General features: G+C 39.0%; 2 protein-coding genes across 3 annotated transcripts in view; one reads left to right on the top strand and one right to left on the bottom strand.

The window, feature by feature from the left end:
• The first annotated feature begins 6,619 nt into the window (after window positions 1-6,619).
• On the top strand, window positions 6,620-14,859 carry LOC127627379 (palmitoyltransferase ZDHHC12-B). Its single transcript, XM_052103716.1, has 5 exons — window positions 6,620-7,046; window positions 10,320-10,459; window positions 10,582-10,674; window positions 10,743-10,909; window positions 12,935-14,859. Exons 1-5 carry the CDS (start codon window positions 6,950-6,952, stop codon window positions 13,248-13,250), a joined length of 813 nt encoding a protein of 270 aa, XP_051959676.1. The 5' UTR covers window positions 6,620-6,949; the 3' UTR covers window positions 13,251-14,859.
• A 134-nt stretch (window positions 14,860-14,993) lies between these two features.
• LOC127627362 (serine/threonine-protein kinase N2-like) overlaps window positions 14,994-24,331 on the bottom strand; it is a 34,830-nt gene continuing 25,492 nt past the window's right edge. For both annotated transcript variants that reach the window (XM_052103704.1, XM_052103710.1), the window contains 14 exons: window positions 21,962-22,105; window positions 21,774-21,849; window positions 21,079-21,247; window positions 20,818-20,917; window positions 20,644-20,714; window positions 20,136-20,202; window positions 19,957-20,048; window positions 18,573-18,749; window positions 18,342-18,404; window positions 18,163-18,239; window positions 17,903-18,045; window positions 17,379-17,486; window positions 17,204-17,284; window positions 14,994-16,455 (listed from right to left, as the gene is read on the bottom strand). In XM_052103704.1, coding sequence (XP_051959664.1) covers window positions 16,255-16,455; window positions 17,204-17,284; window positions 17,379-17,486; window positions 17,903-18,045; window positions 18,163-18,239; window positions 18,342-18,404; window positions 18,573-18,749; window positions 19,957-20,048; window positions 20,136-20,202; window positions 20,644-20,714; window positions 20,818-20,917; window positions 21,079-21,247; window positions 21,774-21,849; window positions 21,962-22,105 — 1,569 coding nt within the window. In that variant the 3' untranslated portion in view covers window positions 14,994-16,254. The remainder of the gene's footprint in view (window positions 16,456-17,203; window positions 17,285-17,378; window positions 17,487-17,902; window positions 18,046-18,162; window positions 18,240-18,341; window positions 18,405-18,572; window positions 18,750-19,956; window positions 20,049-20,135; window positions 20,203-20,643; window positions 20,715-20,817; window positions 20,918-21,078; window positions 21,248-21,773; window positions 21,850-21,961; window positions 22,106-24,331) is intronic.

Here is a 24,331-nt window from a genome sequence, read left to right as displayed (position 1 = left end):
CTATTTTCTGGGCAGTCGACTTGTCCCCGAAGGGCTGTTCGACGTTCATAACAGCATTGGGGAGGTTATGTGGCGGCCTGTCCATCTCGCACCGCCAGTTCACGTAACACAGTTCAGCTAGTTGTGGCATTTTTGTAGGAGAAACCCTAGTGTCACTTCATCGACACAATGTCGAGTGAGTGACAGATAGGGAACGTCCTGGTTACTTCCATAACCTCCGTTCCCTGATGGAGGGAATGATATGTTGAGTCCCTCCTGCCACAATGCTGGACTATCCGCTGAAATGGCCGGGCCCTTCTCTCTCGGCTCCTCAGCACAAAACCTGAATGAGCAGTTATCACACCAGCTCCTTTATACCCCTCTTTTATCAAAGATCAGAAATATCTCGGGCTCCCAAGGGTGACCCCTAGTGTCACATCATTGACACACGTCTCGTTCCCTCCATCAGGGAACAGAGGTTACGGAAGTAACCAGGACGTTATCCTCATACACTTTTAGTGCGCATGATCGGTGACCTATGTAAGTTCTGAATTACGAAAAAGCCTACACTGCCACGTCACATTTTTACGCTGTACTGAAACCCTTGGAAATATGACAGCCCATCTCAAACGAGCCTATACATCCGCAGTCCTAGAGTAAATACTGACTGTGTCTCAACGCCTAGTGAGCTAACGACCTAGACAGCTAGTGGGACATTATAAGTGCGTGAAGCATATTGGGGGCTCACAGGCACCAGCCGAGGCAGCTCAGCTGTCATTGACTGTAGCTGTGTCTCGTTTCGAAGGCTGCGCTAGGTAGGGCTGCAGTATCCTGAGGGTCCTCCTTTAAACAAGCCTAGTTTAACGGAACAAACGGAAACAGAACTCATCATGGTTGCTATGACAGCATGCCACTATTTAACAAGCGTGAGCACTTTGAGGGAAAAGGGAACAAAGTACCTTTGGAAGGGAGTGTATGAGGTACATTTTAGGAGAGTTATAATGATATAGAGAGAAAAGAAAACCGATTTGACAGGTGTATTGTTAGTCTTTAATACTTTAATTATATTTCTATAATTATACATATTATATACTCTGAACCCATCTACTTCAACTTGGGAATTAACATTACTTGCATTTGAATATATAATTTTCAAGCAAATTGGTATAATTTCTTTAGACAAATTATGTTAATTTCGTTTGAAGCAAAGAATTGTGGGTTGTGAGTGCCCACGAAGGATACACCTCATGCATCCACTGAATTCCCATGGAAGAAGGTTGCATTCGAAGGCTGCATTCTGAGTGTCCTAGTCTCTTTTCTGAAATGAGATGTATGCTGACAAATGCAAAGCTGAAACATGGCTTTAGGTGCACAATAGCATGGTGAGGTTCTTCAGTTACATAGTAAATTGCAGTTCAAATGAATAAGTTTGTGAACAAACATTTCCGTAAGCAAAAGAGAGAAACATACATTGCTTACTCTTGTCAACAAGTACATAATGACCAGTGACTTCACCCTTCACTTCTTCAAAGACAGTGGCTACTTTGGTCTTAGTCCATCCAACATGATCATGTTTGAGCAGAGGATGATACCAGCCGTGGACTTCATCATGGAGACGAAAAACAAAATTGCCATGGCACCAGGTCAGAGACAATTTATTGCCTTTTTTAATCAGTTGCTCCCTTTTAAAGGACAACTTTAACAACAACAAAATCATGTTACATTTTCAGCAGGGATGTCTCAAGGAGCTGCAATTTTGAGTAGTTCACTGATATGTTGCATATTGTCATCATACAACAACAGGCATTCATCAATAATCAAATCAGTATTATTTTTAGCAGATTCTATAAGAAAATTAACTTAGGCCTCTTCAGATGGAAATGGTGGTCTTTATCATGCCCTAGTGGACAACAAGATTCTAGAGGACACGGAGAGGAGGGGAGTTGAGCATCTTCATCTGTACTTTTGAGGATAACATCTTGGTAAAGATGGCAGACCCAGTCTTCATCGGCTTTTGTTTAAACAAAGGTGCAGACTGTGGTGCCAAGGTGAAAATTAAAAGCCATCCCTTATTTTTACAGTTCTTATTTGCGTAACAGTTTTGCATCATTTTGGAAGGCTTGTTTGGTTTTCAGCCAGACTAGTCTAACAATATCAATAAAGTCTGAACATTCATTAGAGTGATGATACATTTTGATGCTTTAATTCTTCTCATTTGCTTCTGTTTCTTGAACCTGTTTGGAAATGAAAACTCCAAGAGATGATCTTTTACTTAAAGGGATAGTTCACCCAAAAATAAAAATTCTCTCATCATTTACTCACCCTAATGACATCCCAGATGTGTATGATTTTCTTTCTTCTACAGAACAAAAACAAAGATTTTAGGAAGAATGTCTCAGCTTTGTAGGTCCAAGTGAATGGTGACAAAATTAATCTAATCGATTTTGTGTGAGAACAGACCAAAATATAAATCTTGACTTATGGATTACTTATATGTGGCCTTTATGTGTTTTTTTTTACTTCAAAATTTTGGTCACTATTCACTTGCATTGTATGGAGAGAGTTGAGATACTATTCTAAAATCTTTGTTTGTGCTCTGCAGAAGAATGTAAGTCATACGCATCTGGGATGGCATTACATTGAGTAGATGATTTGACAATTTTCATTTTTGGTTGAACTATTTATTCCTTTCAGTACAATGATATCCATAAATAGGGACCCTGGTTCTTCCATGTGGTCCCTCTTTATAGAGAGATGTGATCATTTAAATGCACCAAAAATGTGCTTGATTTTTCCCTCAAGAAACTGGAAGTTGTATTTTTTGTAATTATGTGCCAAATAAAAACTGAACTGCTTTGTTTGTATTCGTTGTTGTCAGGTGGTGGATAAGGCCTATCCTGCAGAGCCTGTTGTAGTGGAGTGCGGTGTAGACGGGCTGTATCTGGTGATAGAGTACAGAGAGATCCAATCAGAGACCACAGAACTGAGAAACCCAGGAGTAGAACTCCTGTTAGCGCTGGAAATATCTGCAACCACTTCTTTAACAAAGGCTTCTGAAAGGAAATGGTGGAGTATGTGGCAGACAAGCTTTTTCAATTTTAATATGCAAGGGTAGCCATTTAAACGGAGCAGCTATGTTTAATTGCTCATAAAATGCTCAAAAAATGCTTAAAGGTGTTTGCACGAATTTTGGTGAATTTTGTAATAATAGACACATTAATTTCATGCCGAAACTGTTCAAAACTTACATAAAGCAAAGTCAACGGTTTATTTGAAAGCTGCAACACGCAGTGGAGATGATGTCGATATTGGCAGGTACCTTTGTCAATGAACACCTGCGAGAGCTGAAACTACGACCCGACAATCGTCTGGTGGATGAACTTAAAAAATGAAGAAAATTTACTGTTTTAACTAAACAGTTTTAAACAACAAAATTACGTCACTGTGACGTCTTCATGAGCAACAACTTTCTACAAATAAATAAGTAAATCTTTTGGCTAAATTTCAATGACAGCTAACTTACGGCACTTCTATTTTGCTATGTTGTCATGTTTTTTGGTCGGGCCACCCTGTACATTATAATTTTCTCAGTGAAAGGGTCAACTTTTAATGTCCATAAAGTACAGGTTTTGCTTTGGTGAAGTTTTGTCACATTAAAAATAAGCCAGATTTTGTAATAGGCTAATATTTTATACAGTAATAACAATGAATTGGGCTCCTAATATCAAGAGTACATCTCTTTATTTTCATTGTACTGGTACAAGTTTAGTTATACTTTTTCAATGACATGGACACCTAATATTTACACATAACTCAATACATATAGCCTACCTGAAAGCACATGGAAATTGCAGTGTTCCTAGAACACCTGGATTTTGTAATTGAATTCTCACCCCTGAAAATGCTGATGGGGCGCCTCTGCACACACCAACCACAGTGTGCTGATCCTTGTTAGCAGTAGCACAACATTATCACTGGGTTTTGGCAGCTGGTGGAAGCTTCCTGTATGAACAAGATAAACCCATCTCTCCAAAACATAGGTGGTAACAAAAAATTCCCTTTATGATATCAGAAAGAATTAACTAAATCTACCTCCATTGTTTAAATCCATATGAACTACAGTTTAGTGGAAGAGAATAATGTACTTTGTTTTTACTGGATGATCTCAGGTTACCTATTTGAATATGTTTAGACAAAACCTTAACATCAGAGTCTTGAGGAGAGTCATACAATTATAGAGTAGATTTTTGCACGAAAAGAAGTATGATTGGCTCAGAGGCCGAGAGTGAAAAAAGAAAAGAAAAAAGGATTACCAGCACAAGTGTGAACATACAGTTGAATTCAGAAGTTTACATAAACCTTAAACAAATACATTAAAACAATTTCTGACATTTAATAGTAGAAAACATTCCCTGTCTTAGGTCAGTTAGGATCACTACTTTATTTTAAGAATGTGAAATGTCAGGATAGTAGTAGAGAGAATTATTTTTTTCAGCTTTTATTTCTTTCATCACATTCCCAGTTGGTCAGATGTTTACATACACTTTGTTAGTATTTGGTAGCATTGCCTTTAAATTATTTAACTTTGATCAAATGTTTTGTGTAGCCTTCCATGAGCATCTCACAATAAGTTCCTGGAATTTTGGCCCATTCTTCCTGACAGAACTGGTGTAACCGAGTCAGGTTGTAGGCCTCCTTGCTCGCACACTCTTATTCAGTTCTGCCCACAAATGTTCTATCAGATTGATGATGGTCACTCCAGTATCTTGACTTTGTTGTTCTTAAGCCATTTTGCCACAACTTTGGAGGTATGCTTGGGGTCATTGTCCATTTGGAAGACCCATTTGTGACTGAGATTTAAATTCCTGGCAGATGTCTTGAGATGTTGCTTAAAAATATCCACATCATTTTCCTTCCTCATGATGCCATTTATTTAGTTTATTAAGTGCACCAGTCCCTCCTGCAGCAAACCACCCCTACAACATGATGCTGCCACCCCCATGCTTTACGGTTGTGATGGTGTTCTTAGGCTTGCAAGCCTCACCCTTTTTCCTCCAAACATAACGATAGTCATTATGGCCAAACAGTTACATTTCTGTTTCATTAGACCAGAGGACATTTCTCCAAAAAGTAAGATCTTTGTCCCCATGTGCACTTGCAAACTGTAGTCTGGCTTTTTTTATGGTGGTTTTGGAGAAATGGTTTCTTCCTTGTGGAGCAGACTTTCATTTGATGTCGATATAGGACTCGTTTTACTGTGGATATAGATACTTGTTTCCTCCAGCATATTCGCAGGTCCTTTGCTGGGATTGATTCAGGCTATGAACTATGTTCATCTCTAGGAGACAGAATGCGTCTCCTTCCTGAGCAGTATGATGGCTGCATGGTCCCATGGTGTTTATACTTGCATATACTTTAGACTTCAGAAAAAATACATTTGTGGACCTCCACAAGTCTGGTTCAACCTTGGAAATTACTCCCAAGGTTGAACCAGACTTGTGGAGGTCCACAAATGTATTTTTTCTGAAGTCTTGACTGATTTATTTTGGTTTTCCCATGATGTCAAACAAAGAGGCTCTGAGTTTGAAGGTAGGCCTTAAAATGCATCCACATGTACACCTCCAATTCAGTACATCTCCCATCAGAAGCTAATTGTTTGAAGGTTTTACATCATTTTCTGGAATTTTCCAAGCTGCTTGAAGGCACAGTTAACTTGGTGTATGTAAATTTCTGACCCACTGGAATTGTGATCTAGTCAATTAAATGTGAAACAATCTGCCTGTAAACAATTGTTATAAAAATTACTTGTGTCAAGCACAAAGTAGATGTCCTAAATTACTTGCCAAAACTATAGTTTGCTATTGTGAAATCTGTGGAGGGGTTAAAAAATGAGGTTTAATGACTTAAGTGTATGTAAACTTCTGACATGATGTGAAACAGAGCAAATGCTGTCAGTGCATAGTTCATGTTCTCAAGAGAGAGCTTATGAGACCGCTGTTACTCTCTCTCTCTTTCTCTCTCTTCATCTTTCACCTTTTTTATTTCATTTGCACACTTTCTGGCACATATTTTCACACCTGTGTGTATATTACAGGATATGGAAAAGCTGCAGCAACAGAAGAACTTGAAGTCCCCCTTTCTTCTTGATGAGGATAAAGCCAAGTATCTTTTTCAAACTACATAGTATTTCCAATTGAGAATCCTATCATATTCAGGCAGATTTGTCAATGCAATGGAAATTGAAGGGATGTGTACAAATCAGGCATTATTCCAATAAAACATTTGGGCAAAACAGATTGTTTTGTCAGCAATGTATTATGGTAAATATTAAATAGGGATTGCTCACTTTCTTTTACAGGGCACAATTAAAAAAAACACATGCATTTTTGGGTATCAGAATGGAATGCAGAACATGCCAATTATAGTACACATGATTATATATTAATTTATATTAGTTTTGTACTTGCCTTTGATTTTATAATACTTGAAAATATCAATACAGTCATAACTGCCCACTTATAGTTAAGACTCAGATAATGTTTTGTCTTGGCTTTGCCTTTGCATCCCAGTTTCCTTCTAAGAGGTCACATGACCGCATTTGACCAATAGGCAACGTGACATGTACCCTAGTCGCGTTTAACCAGCGGAACGGGATCAACAAGCTATACAGCGAAACAAACACAGTCTGTAAAGCAAGTGTCGCTCTTCGGTTTCATTATAATGCAATAACCTGCTGCATTGTATGTACAGCATACAAATATCTATACTAGGCTGATTTGTTGCCGTAAAATGGTTCATGTTCTGGAATTTATCGTAGGATGCGTAGGAGCTCACTGACAGCTGGGATGTAACAGGGTTTCTTATGAGCTGGCTAACACAGCTAGCTGCCTATAGAGATCTATGAGGCTGATGCATTTCATTACAAGCAAACAGCAGATGCATGCTTAGGTGTAGATAGAAGTATGCTAGAATGTTTAAAAATGTGTTCGGATCAGGATTTCTGGTGAGAACCGCTCATGTCATCTTGACATGGGTTATAACGTTGATTCTCTTCCTCCACGAAACCGGTAAGTGCTCTTAATATCTCTTCATTACAATGTGAGATTATTTCGCTTCTTCTGTAGACTTGTTATTTTATTGAGAAGGCGACTGTTATGTACAGAAGACTGTTACCCATCTCTATCTGCATCATTCAGCTTTTACCAAAGTTTAGATGATCCCTAAATATTATAGAAAGCTGCACTGTTCCACTCTATTGTGTTCTATTCTACTCTATTGTGATATATTTTGCGCTACTACATTCTTTTCCTCTCTATTTTACTCCACTATACTCGGTTACACTATATTATACTCTATCGTATTCTATTCTGCACTACTAAACTCTGTTCCATCCTATTAAATATCCTATTCTCTATACTCTATTTCGTCCTGCTACACTCTCTTTCTTTCTATACAGCGGTCAACAATCTTACAAAGATGTCATAAGCACACTTGGTTTAAAGTTGGCTGTTCCAACTTGCCTGAATTTCATCATGGCGACTCATAATGTGACACCATAGTGTGTATGGCCCCCACGTGCCTGTATGCACTCCTGACATCGGTCTGGTCATGCTCCTGATGAGATGGCAGATGGTGTCCTGGGGGGATCTCCACCCAGACCTGGATCAGGGCTTTAGTGTGCTCTTGGACAGTCTGTGGCGCTACTTGGCAGCGTCGGATGCACTGATACATAATGTCCCAAAGGTTCTCAATTGGACTTAGGTCAGGGGAACATGAGGGCAAGTCAATGGCATCAATGCCTTCGTCATCCAGGAACTGCCTACACACTCTGGCCATATTAGGCAGGGCATTGTCCTGCACCAGGAGGAACCCAGGGCCTACTGTAAGGTCTGAAGGTCTGCGTAAGGTCTGACGATGGGTCTGAGCAGGGACGGATTACCGAGCCAATGGGGCCAGTCCCAGGGGCCCTTGACTACCAGGTGGCCCTTGACTACCTGGGGGGCTCCGGGCTTTAAGGTTGTGCAATCTATTTTGGTGATCCCCCACTTGAAAACTCATTTGGGCATGAAAAACACCCTACTACCCCCTCAATAACTTTTGGATGGAGGGGGGCCCTAGGAGATAATTGGCCCAGGGCCTTTGCAAGTCTTAATCCATCCCTGGGTCTGAGGATTTCATCCCGGTACCTAATAGCAGTCAGTGTACCGTTGGCTAGCACGTTGAGGTCTGTGCAACACTCCAAGGATATGCCTCCCCAGACATCACTGACTGCCAAACCGGTCATGCTGGATGTTGCAGGCAGCATAACATTCAACACGGTGTCTCCAGGCTCTTTCACGTCTGTCACATGTGCTCAGTGTGAACCTGCTCTCATCTGTGAAGAGAATGGGGCGCTGATTCTGGTGTTCTCTGGCGAATACCAATCGAGCTGCATGGTTCTGGGCTGTGAGCACAGGTCCCACTAAAGGATGATGGGCCCTCATGTCTCCCTTAGGAGTCTGTTTCTGACATTTTGTTCAGAAACATGCACATCACTAGCCCGCTGGAGGTCATTTTGTAGGGCCCTGGCAGTGCTCCTCCTGTTCCTGTCCTGAGATATCAGTCCTGCTGCTGGGTTGATGCCCTTCTACAGGCCTGTCTCTTGGTATCTCCTCCATGCTCTTGAGACTGTACTGGGAGACACAGCAAACCTTCTTGTGATAGCATGTATGGATGTGCCATCCTGGAGGAGCTGGACTATCTGTGCAACCTGAATGAGCTGCAGATCTGCCTCATGCTACCAGTAGTGACAAGGACACTAGCAAAATGCAAAACTTGACAAGAATGAGTCAGGAATGATAAGGAGAGAGCAATTGTCTGTGACCACCACCTGCAAAACCATTCCCTTTTGGGGGTTGTCTTGCTTTTGCCTCTCCAGTGCACATGTTGTCACTTTCGTTTGCACCAAAACAGGTGACATTGTTTCACAATCGCTTAGGCTTCCTAACTGGACAGATTGATATCCCTGAAGTTTAATTGACTTGGTGTTATACTGTGATGATAACGTGTTCCCTTAATTTTTTTGAGCAATGTATATTGGCATAATAATTGGACTCAAAACAGTGCAAAATTATGCCTGAAATGCACCGATGCACTTTGACTGCCTAGCGGATGTAAGGGACTGTCTGAGAACTCCACCCACTATGCTAAAACATAGGAGATGAACACTTATTCATTCAACAGACCTAAAATTTTAAATACATTTTCACATTCAGAATGTTGTAGTAACTTCCCAGAGGATAGATGGATTTACAACAGATGAGATAATTACAGTATGATTAATTATATATGTACAGTATTCAATTATTTAAGAAAAAATATCACTAAAATTCACAACAATAATATTTTCACATTCTAAAAGTTGTAGTAACGTCCCAGAGGATACAGAGAATAATTGGTACAGTTATTAATTATTTTAGAAAAAAAATCTAATTCACCAAAATGATATTTTCTCATTTTAAAGGTTGTAGTAACATCCCAGAGGATGGACTTACTAAAGGTGCATTTATTACAGTATGTTTAATTATATGAGTACAGAAATCAATTCATTTAGAATTTATAATAATTAATAAGTGTACTTATATAATTGATCATACTGTAATAATCTCACCTGTAGTAAATCCATCTATCCTCTGGGAAGATACCACAACCTTTAGAATGTGAAAATGTATTTAAATGTTTTTTTCTTTTCTTTCATGTATAACTTGCAAGTCAGTTGAATGAATGAGTGTTCATCTTGCATGTTTTAGCATAGTGGGTGGAGATTTCAGAAGGTCCCTTACATCTGCTTGGCAGTCAAAGTGCATCAGAGCATTTCAGGCATAATTTTGCTGACTGATTTGAGTCAAAATGTTATGCCCATATAGTATAGTTATACTCCCTTTAAACAAAGTATGTGCTAATCTGTGTAAGATTGTCGACTTAAGAGAGCGCGACCAAATATCCAACGAATGTCGAACTTAAAACTAACTATTCCGTGGTTCTTTCTATTATGTTCTATTCTACTCGTTTGTACTATACGTTTGTTCCACTTTATTACAGTTCGGTTCTGTTCTGTTATATTGTTCTGTATTAGGCAATATTCTACTCTTTTACACTCTAATCTACTCTATTTGGATCTACATCACTGTTTCACTCTGGGTCAGTCAATCTGAAGTGGTCCAATAATTGTAAAGTTGGTTGCTTGACCATTTTTAATGTTCCTTTTTTAAAAAATTTTTTTTTAGAGTGATTACCTCTATGTATTGGTATTGCAAAACCATCAGTTTCTGATTTTTATTTTACTTGGTTTAACCACACAGACCTCCGCAAAAAGGAGGAGACCGGGGAGCTCACATTGCCAGTTCTCTTTGTCCTGCTGGTCCTGGTCTCTGTGTTGCTGTACTTTGCGGTCTCACTCATGGATCCCGGTTTTGTCCATTCTGATGACTGCGATTTGCAGGTCAGTTACTATTAAATTATATAATAATATATACAGGCAACATCTCATCAGTGGTCACTGCATATTTACCTGTAGTCTGACTGAAGTCTGCTTTTACACCTGTACATTTCACTGTATTTTAGTTTACTCTTGGTATCACAGAGGAGACACAGGATATGATTCCTCAGACCACCAAGTCACTACGGGTGCGGCGCTGTGGCTACTGCTTGGTACAGGTGCGTTGTCGTTCCTGATATCATTAAGATGCATTACAGTTATAATTTACTGTCTTTCTTTAAAATAGCAACCCATGAGATCCAAACACTGCCAGACCTGTCAGCACTGTGTGCGTCGTTATGATCATCACTGCCCCTGGATAGAGAACTGTGTAGGGGAAAGGAACCATCGCTGGTTTGTGCTTTATCTGGCTGTTCAGCTTATTGTCCTACTTTGGGGACTGTACATGGCCTGGTGAGTAATCATATGTTCAGTATGATGTAGTTATATATGTAAATATACGTGTGTGTGTGTGTGTGTGTGTGTGTGTGTGTGTGTGTGTGTGTGTATGTATATGTATATATATACACACACATGCACTGTATATAAACTGGTGGCCAAAAGTTTGGAATAATGTACAGATTATGCAGTGTCGGAAGGAAATTGGTACTATAATTCACCAAAGTATAATCAGGACATTACTGATGTATATTTGAAAGTAATTTTTGATCAAATCTAGACAGGCCCCATTTCCAGCAGCCATCTCTCCAACACCTTATCCTTGAGTAATCATGCTAAATTGCTAATTTGGTACTAGAAATTCACTTGCCATTATATCAAACACATTTTAAAAGCTATTTGGTTCATGAAATAAAGCTTAATATTACCTTTGTTTTTATTTTTGAGTTGCCACAGTATGCAACAGACTGGCATGTCTTAAGGTCAATATTAGGTCAAAAATGGCAAAAAAGAAACAGTTTTCTCTAGAAACTTGTTAGTCAATCATTGTTTTGAGGAATGAAGGCTATACAATGCTTGAAATTGACCAAAAAAATGAAGCTTTCATACAAAGGTGTACACTACAGTCTTCAAAGACAAAGGACAATTGGCTCTAACAAGGAAAGAAAGAGATGTGGAAGGCCAGATGTACAAAACAAGAGGATATCAGAGCTGACAGCTTCATTGAATTCTACCCGCTCAACACTAGTTTAATGTACAACAGTAAAGAGAAGACTCAGGAGTGCAGGCTTTATAGGAACAATTGCAAAGAAAAAGCCACTTTTGAAACAGAAATCAAAAAGTAAAAGGTTAAAGTGTGCAAAGAAACAGACATTGGACAACAGATAATTTTTGTGAGCTTTTGTGGGATCATCTAGACTGTAAGGTATGTGAGAAGTGCCTGACACATCTATGGCAAATGCTACAGGAAGTGTGGTGAAATGTCACCTGAGTATCTGGGTTTCCGTACGCAGAACAGTGGTCTCTTCATTTATTCCAGAGCTGTATATTAGAGCTGGGAAATTTAACGCATTAATTTCTGCGGTTAATAGTTGACCGTTTAATGCAATTAATGCACTATCCATTTTATTTTCACTTTCTGAAACTTCACTAATATGTTTCCCCACTTCCTGTGGCTACAGTTGGCATATAAATATTTACAGGAGGTATATGCTTAACTCGACTGCACATCCTAGCACAGAAACTGATTGTGTGGAGCAGTGCATGCTTATTCATTACACGTGACGCATGTCCCGGCATTACTGTATGGAGAATAGAGACGTCACCCGCAAGTGGTGAGCAAGGTATGGGAGAGATTCGGGCAAGCTGCTTCGGGCAAACTTTTCACATTGCCTGAAAATGCTCCCTAACTGTCCTCTGAATCAGTGTCGAATGCAAAACATGCAAGCCTGAATGGCAGCTAGAGAAAATAATAGTTTTGAGATTTGAAACTTCAGCTAATTAAACTTCAGCATTACATTTATTATATCTGTATTTTTTGTGTCTAATAATGTTTTGCTATGTACCCTTAATTTTATCTTAAAAGCTTGATATAAATTAAATCTGCCCAGTTGATCCTATTATTAAAAATAGTCCACTGGAAAACAGCAGAACTTTTAGATACAGCATGTACACTGATTTTTTGACATGTAAACATTTGTCTAAACTCTATCTGAAAAAAGAAACCGAAACATTTTAAGATGTGCATATTTAAATAATTTAAATAATGACAAACCAATTTTTGTCAGTTCTTTGAGACAAAATTTATATTTTAATGTTTGTTTTAATGTACAATGAGTAATCGTGATTAATCACAGAAAACTGTGCTTGGAAAAATAAATAAAATAAGGAAAAAAATACTCTCAATTACTATACTACTCAATTACAAGACTCTTATACTGTAATATTGAATACAACATATAATTCCCTCCATCCTAAAGCCTATTTTACTTGAGCTGATAAACACTCCGGTGTTTACATCAAATCTCGATTGTTCTACAGGTCAGGCTTCAGGAACGCCCCCACCTGGCAGCTTTGGTTAAGGACCAACGGTGTGCTCCTGGCAGCAGCAGCAGTGGTGGCTGTGTTGTCCTTGACAGTTCTTCTCCTCCTGGGGTCTCACCTGTACCTGGTATCCCTAAATACCACCACCTGGGAGTTCATGTCTCGCCACAGAATCTCTTACCTCAAGCACTGCGGGACAGATGAAAACCCCTTTGACCGAGGAACTTTGCGCAACCTCTGGGGCTTCTTCTGCGGGTGGGAACCAGTGGTATGGGAGCATGTGTATTTCAAGCAAGACAATGATCCCATTTAATTCACAATTCCACTTGGAAGTCATAGCTACATTTACAAATAACCAATTAGATTGAAGTTGATGCTGTAGTGGAAATTTTTCCAACTGTATCGCAATCCAAAATTTTACCTACACCCTCCTCAGAGTGTCCCACTCCATTTTGAATGTGATTTTGAAGTGCATGAATTTTGTAGTTGCAATGATGTTTAACCAATTTTTAAGTCTTATCAAATAAGTTGGAATTATTAGTGTTTTTATAACAGGTGTTTAATGTGAATAGATACATTTTTGCACATTTTAGTAAAAGCACAAAATCACAACAGTGTTTTAGAGCTGTAATGTGGTTTCCTATTAATGCAATACATTGAGATAATTACTAATCTTCTCAGTTTACTATATTTCTGCTCCAACTAAATATATTTACATTTTATATGCTAATTATTATGTGCTCTTGGCTCTGCTCCTTTTTTTTTCTCCCCATCTCTTTTATAAAACACCTAGCATAGCTGCAGATTGCATGGTATTATTACATCAACAATGGTTTTGTTCAGATATTGGGTGTTAAAGAACTTGTGAAATACTATGTTATATAAATTGTTTTCTTTTTTACAGAAAGTTTTGTGTACGGTTATGCTAGACGCCCCCTTTTAAGATCAATTTTAGACAGAGTAATAAGAAGTTCTTTCTAGAAGACTCGCTCGCAGACTTGAGTGAAATTTAAGATGACATTTATTTGGTCTCTCTTTGGCGTAAGCCCCAACTGGCGGTCCGAAGAAGTTGTACTCAGAACTGTCATATCCTGCCGGAGGTAGGAGGCAGGGGTGAGGAGCCTACCCCCATGCAAGACGGGACTCAACTGGTGGTGGTGGGGTGGTGGAGGTTACAGTGTCAGCACACTGAAACAGCAGTGTGATAGATTGTGAGCAGATTTATAAAGCATTGCTTACAAGTTATTTTCTAGGAGTTACCTAGCAAATGGTGTAATGATGTACAGCTGCTAGTCTTCCTGCTAGAAATATGCTGCGCTTACATTTCTTGTGAAATAATTTCCTTTAGCATTTTATACATCGGTAGTGAAATTACAATATGCTTGAAATGTAATTTTATACCAGATCAAAACTACCTATTAATCTTGCTTTTACCAAGTACACAATATCTCATAATTCCACTTGCTGAACAGATTGACACTGCAACTACAGAAATCAACATATTAAGACTTTAGAATACAGAACATAAGTAATGTTCATCATTACAGAAAAGTGCAGTACTTGTATTCTTAGATGCAAAACATATTTATGTAAACGGCCTTTCCTGTTACACATCAGCATCTTGAGGCATGTGGCATTCCTTTGACTGTTAGATTCCTGTCCTTTTCATTCAGAGCAGAGAAAGACATTTTGTTAGTAAATTGAGTACAGTGCAGTCCATTTATCAAAGTTATAAGTCCTCAGCGCAATATAGTCATAAAAGCAATAATTATACGTTTTTCATCTACAAATTCCTTTATAATTTTCAATTTCGTCAAATCACTTCCATAATATTTGCTCAAGTGTTTTAATGTATCAATATTAACGCTGAAAATTAATGTATGATTTGCACCGCTTTGATCAAAGTTATGCAAGTTTATTTGAAAATGCAATTTTTTGCAATTTCAGTATTCAATAAACTGAACAAACATTGGTCACATTGTATTTTATTTCTGAAAATACATTCATTAGCTACAATTACATTTACTTTTTAATTGTCCTTCATGTGGCTCATAGAAATGGCAAATATTTTAGTGTCTTTTTTTGATCACAGTGTAATTTATCAGTAGTAAATCACATTAGCAATGAAACAATTATGGTCTGATGTACTCAAAAGTAACATAAATAGAGACAAACACATTAAAGAATGAACAATTTGGATATACAGCACTTAATTAGCTTCTATGAATCATGATGTACATTTCAGAGAGCAAAAACAGTTTTACTGTAAATGTCATCTTAGTGAGTAGAATTGCTAACCTTATCATGCTAATACATAGAGTAGAATATGGTTAGCCTTATTCAACAGTCTTGATGCACATTTATCCCAAGGAGATCTATACAGAGAAAGGCATGATAGAGCGTAATGCACAAGCTGCCATTTAAAGCTGAACGGTCTCAAAACATCTTAAAGAGTTGGATTTGTAAAGGTTGAACTGGTTCAAAAATCATCAAGCAACAGTTATCTGGGGCACCAATCCTAAATCAAACCCAGATTAGGGACAACCAGAGATCAAAATCTTCCAATTCACACAAATGTGAGGGTTTAACATAAACATACATCACATAGACTTAGCATGGAAAAAATTGTATGATCTAACACTAAGTACACACTCTGATAGTTACAGTGTAGAACTTAAGGAGCTTTGGATTCTTTAGCCGTTTTTATCGTTCAGAACTCCTTAAAAACCGAGCTAAAAGAAAACAGCATTTGGTAACAGTTCAAGTATATTTTGGCATCATAGTTAATTGTAACAGAAAGACTGTTTCTTTAAACAGCTGAACAGACTGCAACTGATTAAAAACAAAAAAAACCTTCTGATACATTACATTATTGCAAACAACGGGTCTGAGGCTTAAAACACATGTCCCAAAAAAATAGCATTTTGTACATTTAACTGCATGTATGAAGACATACCCAGGACAGTGATGGGCAGTTAAAAGCTCAGCAGAACTGAGCTTACTCACAGTGGTGACTGAACCCTCTCGTGCTCAGAGACAGTCGCAGTGTTCTGGTCGTGGCTTTTTGCACTTTTTTTTCTTGGTTTTTAAAGTCCAGCGGTGGTCTGGACTGTCTTTGGAGCTTAAGCACACATCTGCAGCCAGTTTCACAAAAAGCATACAACAGCTTTTAAAGGGTAACATGGGGACAGCTTCACTTGATTTGACTGCATAACTGCAGGGAGGAAGGGAGAGAGAGAGAGTAATTGCCTAAAGAAGACAGAGTGAAAAGAGGGTAGAGATTTGATGTCACTCCTCCAAGTTTAATCAAGTGGAAGTCAGTGCAGCATCGAAAAGTCAAAGTCTGCAAAGACCTCCTGCTGCTCAGCCGTGAGGAAGAATGGTGTCTGAGGAGGGGTCAGGATGGGCTTCAGGCGTGTGAACTCCTCGTCAAAGTTACTGACATCCGCTGGGGCTTTAATTGATGGCAGGAAAGGAGGTTTGACTCTTTTGGCCAACAGGGCTTCCCAGTCTATGCCCTGTAGAGAGTAAAAGAGAACAGTGCTCTTCTAATGAGAAGTCTTAAAAGGGATAGTTCACCTCAAAATGAACATTCTTTCATCATTTATTACTTTTGTTCCAAACCCATACAACTTTTTCTTTCTTTCACAGAATACACAAAAAATTATATTAGGTAGAATGACAGCCTTTGTCACTTCGTCATTCAGGGAAATAGCCGGTGCATAACTAACCAGTATTTTCAAACTGGACATGCTCACGCATGATCTCTAAACTGAAAACTGCATTCTGGAAAAGGCTGTATGTTTGAAAGAGACAAGGGTCAAGTTAAAAGAGCGTCTCGAGACACCATCATTCTGTTCAATTTTTGGTGTTGCGGCTTTCTTTTTTGTTAGCCAAAAAACGTGTTTTGTCTGAACAGCTCCTAAGGCCACGTGAACACTTATTATTTTGTTTGAAAATAAATGAACTTTGCTACATTTACACCTTACATCAACACTAGAACTGTGTTTTCCTCTACCAAAAACTCTATAGCACCATAATTTGGAAAACGATGACATTTGTAAACTGAAAACATTAGCATGTATGTAGCCTAAGGCAAACAATCTGTTAACTTATCTTTTGTGTTCCACTGAATAAAGAAAGTTATACTGGTTGGGAACAACATGAGGGTAAGTAAATGATGATACAATTAAAATTTTTGGGTGAATTATCCCTTTAAAGAATCTTGCCAAGTCAGTCAAGAACCATTTGGTTAATAATTGTCACCTGGAAGAACCTGTGTTTCTTCACTTCATTGGCATCTTGCTCTCCTGCTCCCAGTCTTCTTTCAGGGTTCTTTTGCAGCAACTACCACAAGAAGATGGAGGAGTCAAAGATTAATTTCATATCCAAATAGAACACATTTTCATCCACATTTTCAGAAGGAGGTATGAGCCGTTACCTTTTGGATAATAGAGACTGACTCAGGGGACAAAAACCTGGGGTAACGCACTTCATCATTCACTATGCTGTCAAACACTTCCTCCTCATCATCACCAGGGAATGGAGACTGACAGCCACAAAAGGAATACAAACACAAGCAAGCATGTTTACAAAATGTTTAAATATGCATAAACAAATCCATCAGTGCCTCCTATTACCCAGCATTAAACAGTTGCAATGAAATAGCAGTTATGTAGCTACAATGCTTCATACAACCCTATAAATCCAAAACTGACAAAAATGGCTTCCAAGTTTTTTTTTGGCTTGTCCAGCCAAATTTGGATTATAAAATAGTCTAGTTTTTTTTACTAAATGTGCAGGTTAATGCATTTTTCCTTTGCAGGTCCATATAATTCTCCCTTATTCTTTGCCTCATTATTATAATAATAATATACATACAGATTTTATCCTACACAAACACAACTGAGTGTAGACTGTGTGGCCCCAAATAAGTAAAACTGTATTGTGAGACGGAGTATTAACCTCTCCAACTAGCATCTCATAGATGAGCACACCCAGACCCCACCAGTCCACTGCTCGGGTATAGTTATTTGCCGTCAAAACCTCTGGGGCCAGGAACTCTGGCGTGCCACAAAAGGTTGATGTACGATCGCCATGTCCCATACCTGAATGGTGAAAAGACTTCAGTGACTCTCTGCTCAAATATCGTAATTTGAGGTGAAGTCACGAAATTTCTATACAGGAGAGGAAACAAAATCTCACAAACAGTATTTTGAATGCACCTTCTTTACAAAGTCCAAAATCTGCAATTCTCACAAAGCCATCAGAATCCATCAACAGATTGTCAAGCTTTAGGTCCCTAAGGAGGGGAAAATTGAGAAATAGTACATAAGATTCATGCATTACATTCAAAAATGTATGTAATTGCATTTTTAGTTTAAATAGAATAACAGTACATTACCTATACACAATTTTGTTCAGGTGCAAAAACTCTAGGCCCAGTAATACACAGGCAGTATAAAACCTGTAAGGAAAAACCCTCAGTTTACAGTCACAATTAGCACAATATGTTAATGTAAAACATTTTAATTAGGAGGGTGAGTTTGAGAACATGTAAACATCTCATGTGAACAAGTGAAGCACTTGTGTCAATACTTATGTAAACAAACAGAGAGTGGCTGTGTATGTGTACCTAGCCTGCCGTTCAGAGAAGATGCTGCTGTGGATGTGGGTCATCAGGTCTCCTCCAGGTGAATACTCCATCACAAAGCACACATGATCAGGAGTCTGGAAGCACCCATAAAGGTTCACCAGGAAGGGATGGCAGGATGTGTTGATGGTCTCAAAAATTCTCTTTTCACACATTAAACTATAAAGAATAAACTTAAGTCAAAATAAAGTTGGAGTCTACATTTGCATCTTCATCCAGAGAGCAATTAAGACTAAATAAATGTTCAAGCCATTTAAAGGGATAGTTAACCCCAAAATGTAAGTTCTGAAATAATTTACTCACCCTTATTAGTTCCAAACCCATATGACTTTCTTCTGTGTAAAACAACACTGCTAGATGTTATGCGGCATGTTAGGGACTTATAGCCTCAGGGGTATTTATACTTGGTCACCTCATGTGTTTTTACTGATCGGATTGCTATCTGATTGAATAAACGCATTCCATTTACACTTAGCCACATCAGTGTGTCTCCGCCAAATGGATGCAAATCCAAACCTCATTTCCCACGCTAAATGCAAATTTTAAAATATGTGATTTTTTATTTAATTCCAAGTGACTTTGCTCAGTGTGTGTTTGTTTGTTTCTGTGAACAGTGGTGTATTTTCCCCTGGGCTTGTCGTAGTTAACATGCGTCATATGCGCTCATTGTCAGTGTATAGTTTCAGTTTCTTCAGTGATCTGAATTAAATAAATGAAGAAAAAAGTTCTGTCTCTCCTGCATCTGTTTCTTACTTTGTTATGATGTATTGTGTGATGCGAGCCCTATGCAAATACTCAGTAACACGTGTTTGTTTTGCATTTTCCATATGCTGATGTAGCACTGTTTGGGCAGAGTAAAAATGTACATACAGTATGTGGCTTGAACAGCCAGATGCATTATCACTTGACCGAGGTTTGTCTGGAATGGGTCTCCGGAGGTGGTTTGAGTGATCGGATTTATAGCAGTCTTAAAGTGTATTTACACTTGGATAGCAATCCGATCAGCAAAAATGCATGATGTGTCCAAGTGTAAATACCCCCTCAGCCACCATTCACTTTTTCATCGTATGGGAAAAAAAAAATAGAACAGTGTTAATTTCTCTTTTTGTGTTCAACAGAAGTCAGTCATGCAGGTCTTGAACAATATTTCCCTACTCACTCTACATTTTACTTACCCTAAATGATGAGAGAATATTCACATTTGGGTGAACTAACCCTTTCTGTTGTCTGTACTCAAACATCAGTGAATAAACAAACTTAGTGTAACCCTAAAATATCTAAACCTGAGGAATCTTCCAGCACCAATTTAAGGTGCAATTTGCAATGCATAGGAAGGCATTCCTGACATATTGTTACAGAACATCACCTGTCCACTTCATCCCGGGTAACAACATCCCCTTTCTTCAGGGCTTTGATTGCATACAGTTTCCTAGTCCTCTTGAACTCAGCCAGAAGGACCTTAAATGAGAGCCAATAAAGACATTGAGACAATGGCACCATCCAGAATCATCCGATTACAGTGGAAAAGGACAACTGCACGTTTACCTTTCCGAAATGCCCTCTTCCTAAAACAGAAATGCAGTTAAAGTCTTCCATCTGCATACCCTCTTTCCTTCAGTGAAACAGGATATATAAAACAGACAACATACAAAAGAGTAACTATAGGAGGGAGAGGGACAGTGGGAGTTATGGTAAATTACTTTGTAAACCGCACATCAGAAACAAGTACTTGCACTATAAGAACCTATAACTATGATGCTAGTATAGCGCTAAACATTCTCACTTTACATTTTAAAGCATCAAAATCCTGCATGTAAAGTTGGCCTTGTCTGAGAGCTCCTTCAATGCAAGTATATGGGCTTATTTAATATTCAAGTATACTTTTTCAGTGTTATATCGTCTGCCAGTTGAAATCATAAGTCTGATTGCATTTAGAAAAGTAATAAACACTCCTAAACGAGCTGCACAGTTTGAGATATATGCAAGGTCCTGTCTGTATTGGTGTGGGATGAGATTTCATTGAAATTGACTAATAAAAAATACATTGACTTACTTGGGTGTAGACTGGGACAAAGACCTGCCTTTGAGAACTTGGTCCTCAAAGGAATTCTCTCTGCCAGGAGTCTGGGAAACAAGACCCAAAACACATAATTACAACTTTAACTCTACCAAAGCAATAAAAACTACAAATAAAAGCAAGTATTTTTCCACAAGATGTTGTACTCACAGAAAGTGATGTGTAATTTGTGGGGGTCTTTGCCATGTTGAGGCGAGGTGGCTTGGCGGCACGCTCCTCACTGAAATTCAGTTTAACAACTGCTGTGTCTCTGTTAAATTGCCACAACACAAAAATGAAAATCACTCATATTTTAGACGGAAAAAAAAACCTGAGATTAAAAGGCTTATCACCCAAAACAGAATATAAAAACAGATTTCACAGTTACATCTGGCTTGATTAAAACCCCAGGGACACCTGCATATATCTCACCCAGAGGAAGGGGGTGTGGATGCAGATGGAAGGGACATGGGCTCCGAGCATGGCAGCGGGGGGCTCAGGGCGGTGACAGTGCTGTTGCAGGGGGGCAGCACGCTCATCATCAGACGTCCCCATGTGGCAAAGTTCATGTTCATCTGTGCCGCCCGCAGGAAATTCTTCCCTAAAAGAGAAAAATTAAATCAAGAATATTTATTATACAAACAATACAGATTTACTATTTATTATTATAGCATTACCTTGATACATCTTTCCTGAACACTGAAATCAGAACACTAGTGTCTAAATCCTGAATAATGTTACATTAACATTCCAGGCTCAACTAAAAATAATTCGACTTGTCACTCCTTTTCTTAAAAAAAAAAGAAAAAAAGAAAAAATCAAGGTTACAATGGATGTGAATGGGGCCAATTTTGTTGTGTTTAAGGCAGAAACGTGAAGCTTACAATTGTATTAAAGCACTTACATTAATTCTTCTTGTATAACTCATGTATTATTTGAGCTCTAAAGTTGTTTAAATCGTCCTTTTCACAGTCGCTGTAGTGTTTAAATGTTTGTTGACATTAAACCTTCATTGCAAAGAAGTTTAAAATTGGCTATAACATTACACAAAAAGGTTAGTAAACTATTTTAAATGTGAAATACCACAAGGATGAGAAAACAATGGAGAAAAGCGAGGTCAAGCATACCTTTTTCTTTGGGGAAAATTCGTTTCTGTCTTTGTAGTTTAGGATGCCGCTCGATGACAGGGTTGATGAATCTCACCTGCAATCAAACAGTGCAATAAATACTGTAGTTGACTATATTTATTACATTTTTAATTATTAATACATCAACCAGCAGCTGTATACTGTAATAATGCTTTAGGTTTTCTCACCTCAGTGAACAGTGTGCCCTGTGGCTCTAGGTAAAGGCACATGCCGTGCCGCTGGTTGTCTAAGAAGTCTTCCAAACGCAGGAACTTAACAGCACACAAAGATCTCCAGTCTCGCCAGTACACTGCAATCTCCAGCTCACGAGACTACAGGGGTCAAAGGTTGTGTTAGGGCCAAAAATAAAGCCATGGCGCGTTTTAAAATTCAGAGAAAAAATAATTATATGAACGTATGCACTCCGCTTCTGCCGCTCGGCATCAGTTGGCAGCGCCCAGCCACAACTTCAGAGGCTGCTTGAATTTCTGAGAATTTTCTTGTCTCCTCGAAATAATTATCAAAAGGACATAGACCATTTACTCTAGCCATTACTGGATGATTCATTGCATCCGGAAAGAATTCGCAGCCCCTCACTTTTTCCACATTTTATTATGTTACAGCCTTATTCCAAAATTGATTAAATTAATTATTTTTCTCAATTCTACAAACAATACTCCATAATGACAATGTGAAAGAAGTTTGTTTGATATCTTTGCAAATTTACTAAAAATAAAAAAACTAATAAAATCACATGTACATAAGTATTCACAGCCTTTGCTCAATACTTTTTGAAGCACCTTTGGCACCAATTACAGCCTCAAGTCTTTTTGAGTATGATGCTACAAGCTTGACACACCTATTTTTGGGCAGTTTCTCCCATTCTTCTTTACAGGACCTCTCAAGCTCCATCCGGTTGGATGGGGAGCATCGGTGCACAGCCATTTTCAGATCTCTCCAGAGATGTTCGTTCGGGTTCAAGACTGGGGTCTGGCTGGGCCACTCAAGGACATTCACAGAGTTGTCCCATAGCCACTCCTTTGTTATCTTGGCTGTGTGCTTAGGGTCTTTGTCCTGTTGGAAGATGAACCATCGCCCCAGTCTGAGGTCCGGAGCAGGTTTTCATCAAGGATGTCTCTATATATTGCTGCATTCACTTTTCCCTCGATCCTGACTAGTCTCCCAGTTACTGCCGCTGAAAAACATCCCCACAACATGATGCTGCCTCCACCATGCTTCAATTTAGGGATGTATTGGCCAGGTGATGAGCGGTGCCTGGTTTCCTCCAGACACGATGCTTGCCATTCAGGCCAAAGAGTGTTTCATCAGACCAGAGAATTTTGTTTGTCATGGTCTGAGAGTCCTTCAGGTGGCTTTTGGCAAACACCAGGCTGGCTATCATGTGCCTTTTACTGAGGAGTGGCTTCCATCTGGCCACTCTACCATCCAGGCCTGATTGGTGGAGTGCTGCAGAGATGGTGGAGGCATGATGCTGCCTCCACCATGCTTCAATTTAGGGATGTATTGGCCAGGTGATGAGCGGTGCCTGGTTTCCTCCAGACACGATGCTTGCCATTCAGGCCAAAGAGTGTTTCATCAGACCAGAGAATTTTGTTTGTCATGGTCTGAGAGTCCTTCAGGTGGCTTTTGGCAAACACCAGGCTGGCTATCATGTGCCTTTTACTGAGGAGTGGCTTCCATCTGGCCACTCTACCATCCAGGCCTGATTGGTGGAGTGCTGCAGAGATGGTTGTTCTTCTGGAAGGTTCTCCTCTCTCCACAGAGAAATGCTGGAGCTCTGTCAGAGTGACCATCGGGTTCTTGGTCACTTCCCTGACTGAGGCCCTTCTCCCCCGATCGCTCAGTTTGGCCGGGCGGCCAGCTCTAGGAAGAGTTCTGGTGGTTCCAAACTTCTTCCATTTATGGATGATGGAGGCCAATGTGCTCATTGGGACCTTCAATGCTGCAGACATTTTTCTGTACCCTTTCCCAGATCTGTGCCTCGATACAATCCTGTCTCGGAGGTCTACAGACAATTCCTTGGACTTCATTGCTTGGTTTGTGCTCTGACATGCACTGTTAACTGTGGGACCTTATATATAGACAGGTGTGTGCCTTTCCAAATCATGTCCAATCAAATGAATTTACCACAGGTGAACTCCAATCAAGTTGTAGAAACATCTCAATGATGATCAGTGGAAACAGGATGCACCTGATCTCAATTTTGAGTGTCATGTCAAAGGCTGCGAGTACTTATGTACATGTGATTTTTTTTGTTTTTTATTTATAATAAATTTGCAATGATTTCAAACAAACTTATTTCACGTTGTCGTTATAGGGTATTGTTTGAAGAATATTGAGGAAAATTAATTAATTAATCCATTTTGGAATAAAGCTGTAACATAACAAAATGTGGAAAAGTGAAGCGCTGTGAATACTTTCCGGATGCACTGTATATTATGTATCTTTCATTTAGCCTACAAAATGTATTTTCAGTTTCAATATGTCTTTTTGTTGTTTGACAGCTTGAACGAAGCCCATTCAATGCTTTAGATAAT

Source organism: Xyrauchen texanus, chromosome 3 (assembly GCF_025860055.1).
Source record: "Xyrauchen texanus isolate HMW12.3.18 chromosome 3, RBS_HiC_50CHRs, whole genome shotgun sequence".
Lineage (NCBI taxonomy): Eukaryota > Metazoa > Chordata > Actinopteri > Cypriniformes > Catostomidae > Xyrauchen > Xyrauchen texanus.
This window is presented reverse-complemented; position numbering and strand designations above follow the sequence as displayed.

Bases quoted from the DNA above. Each gene is read 5' to 3' on its own strand.
- LOC127627379 (XM_052103716.1), top strand. From the start codon at position 6,950: ATGTTTAAAAATGTGTTCGGATCAGGATTTCTGGTGAGAACCGCTCAT. The intron at 10,675-10,742 runs GTGCGTTGTCGT...TCTTTAAAATAG, and splicing joins GTGGCTACTGCTTGGTACAG to CAACCCATGAGATCCAAACA. The intron at 10,910-12,934 runs GTGAGTAATCAT...ATTGTTCTACAG, and splicing joins TGGGGACTGTACATGGCCTG to GTCAGGCTTCAGGAACGCCC.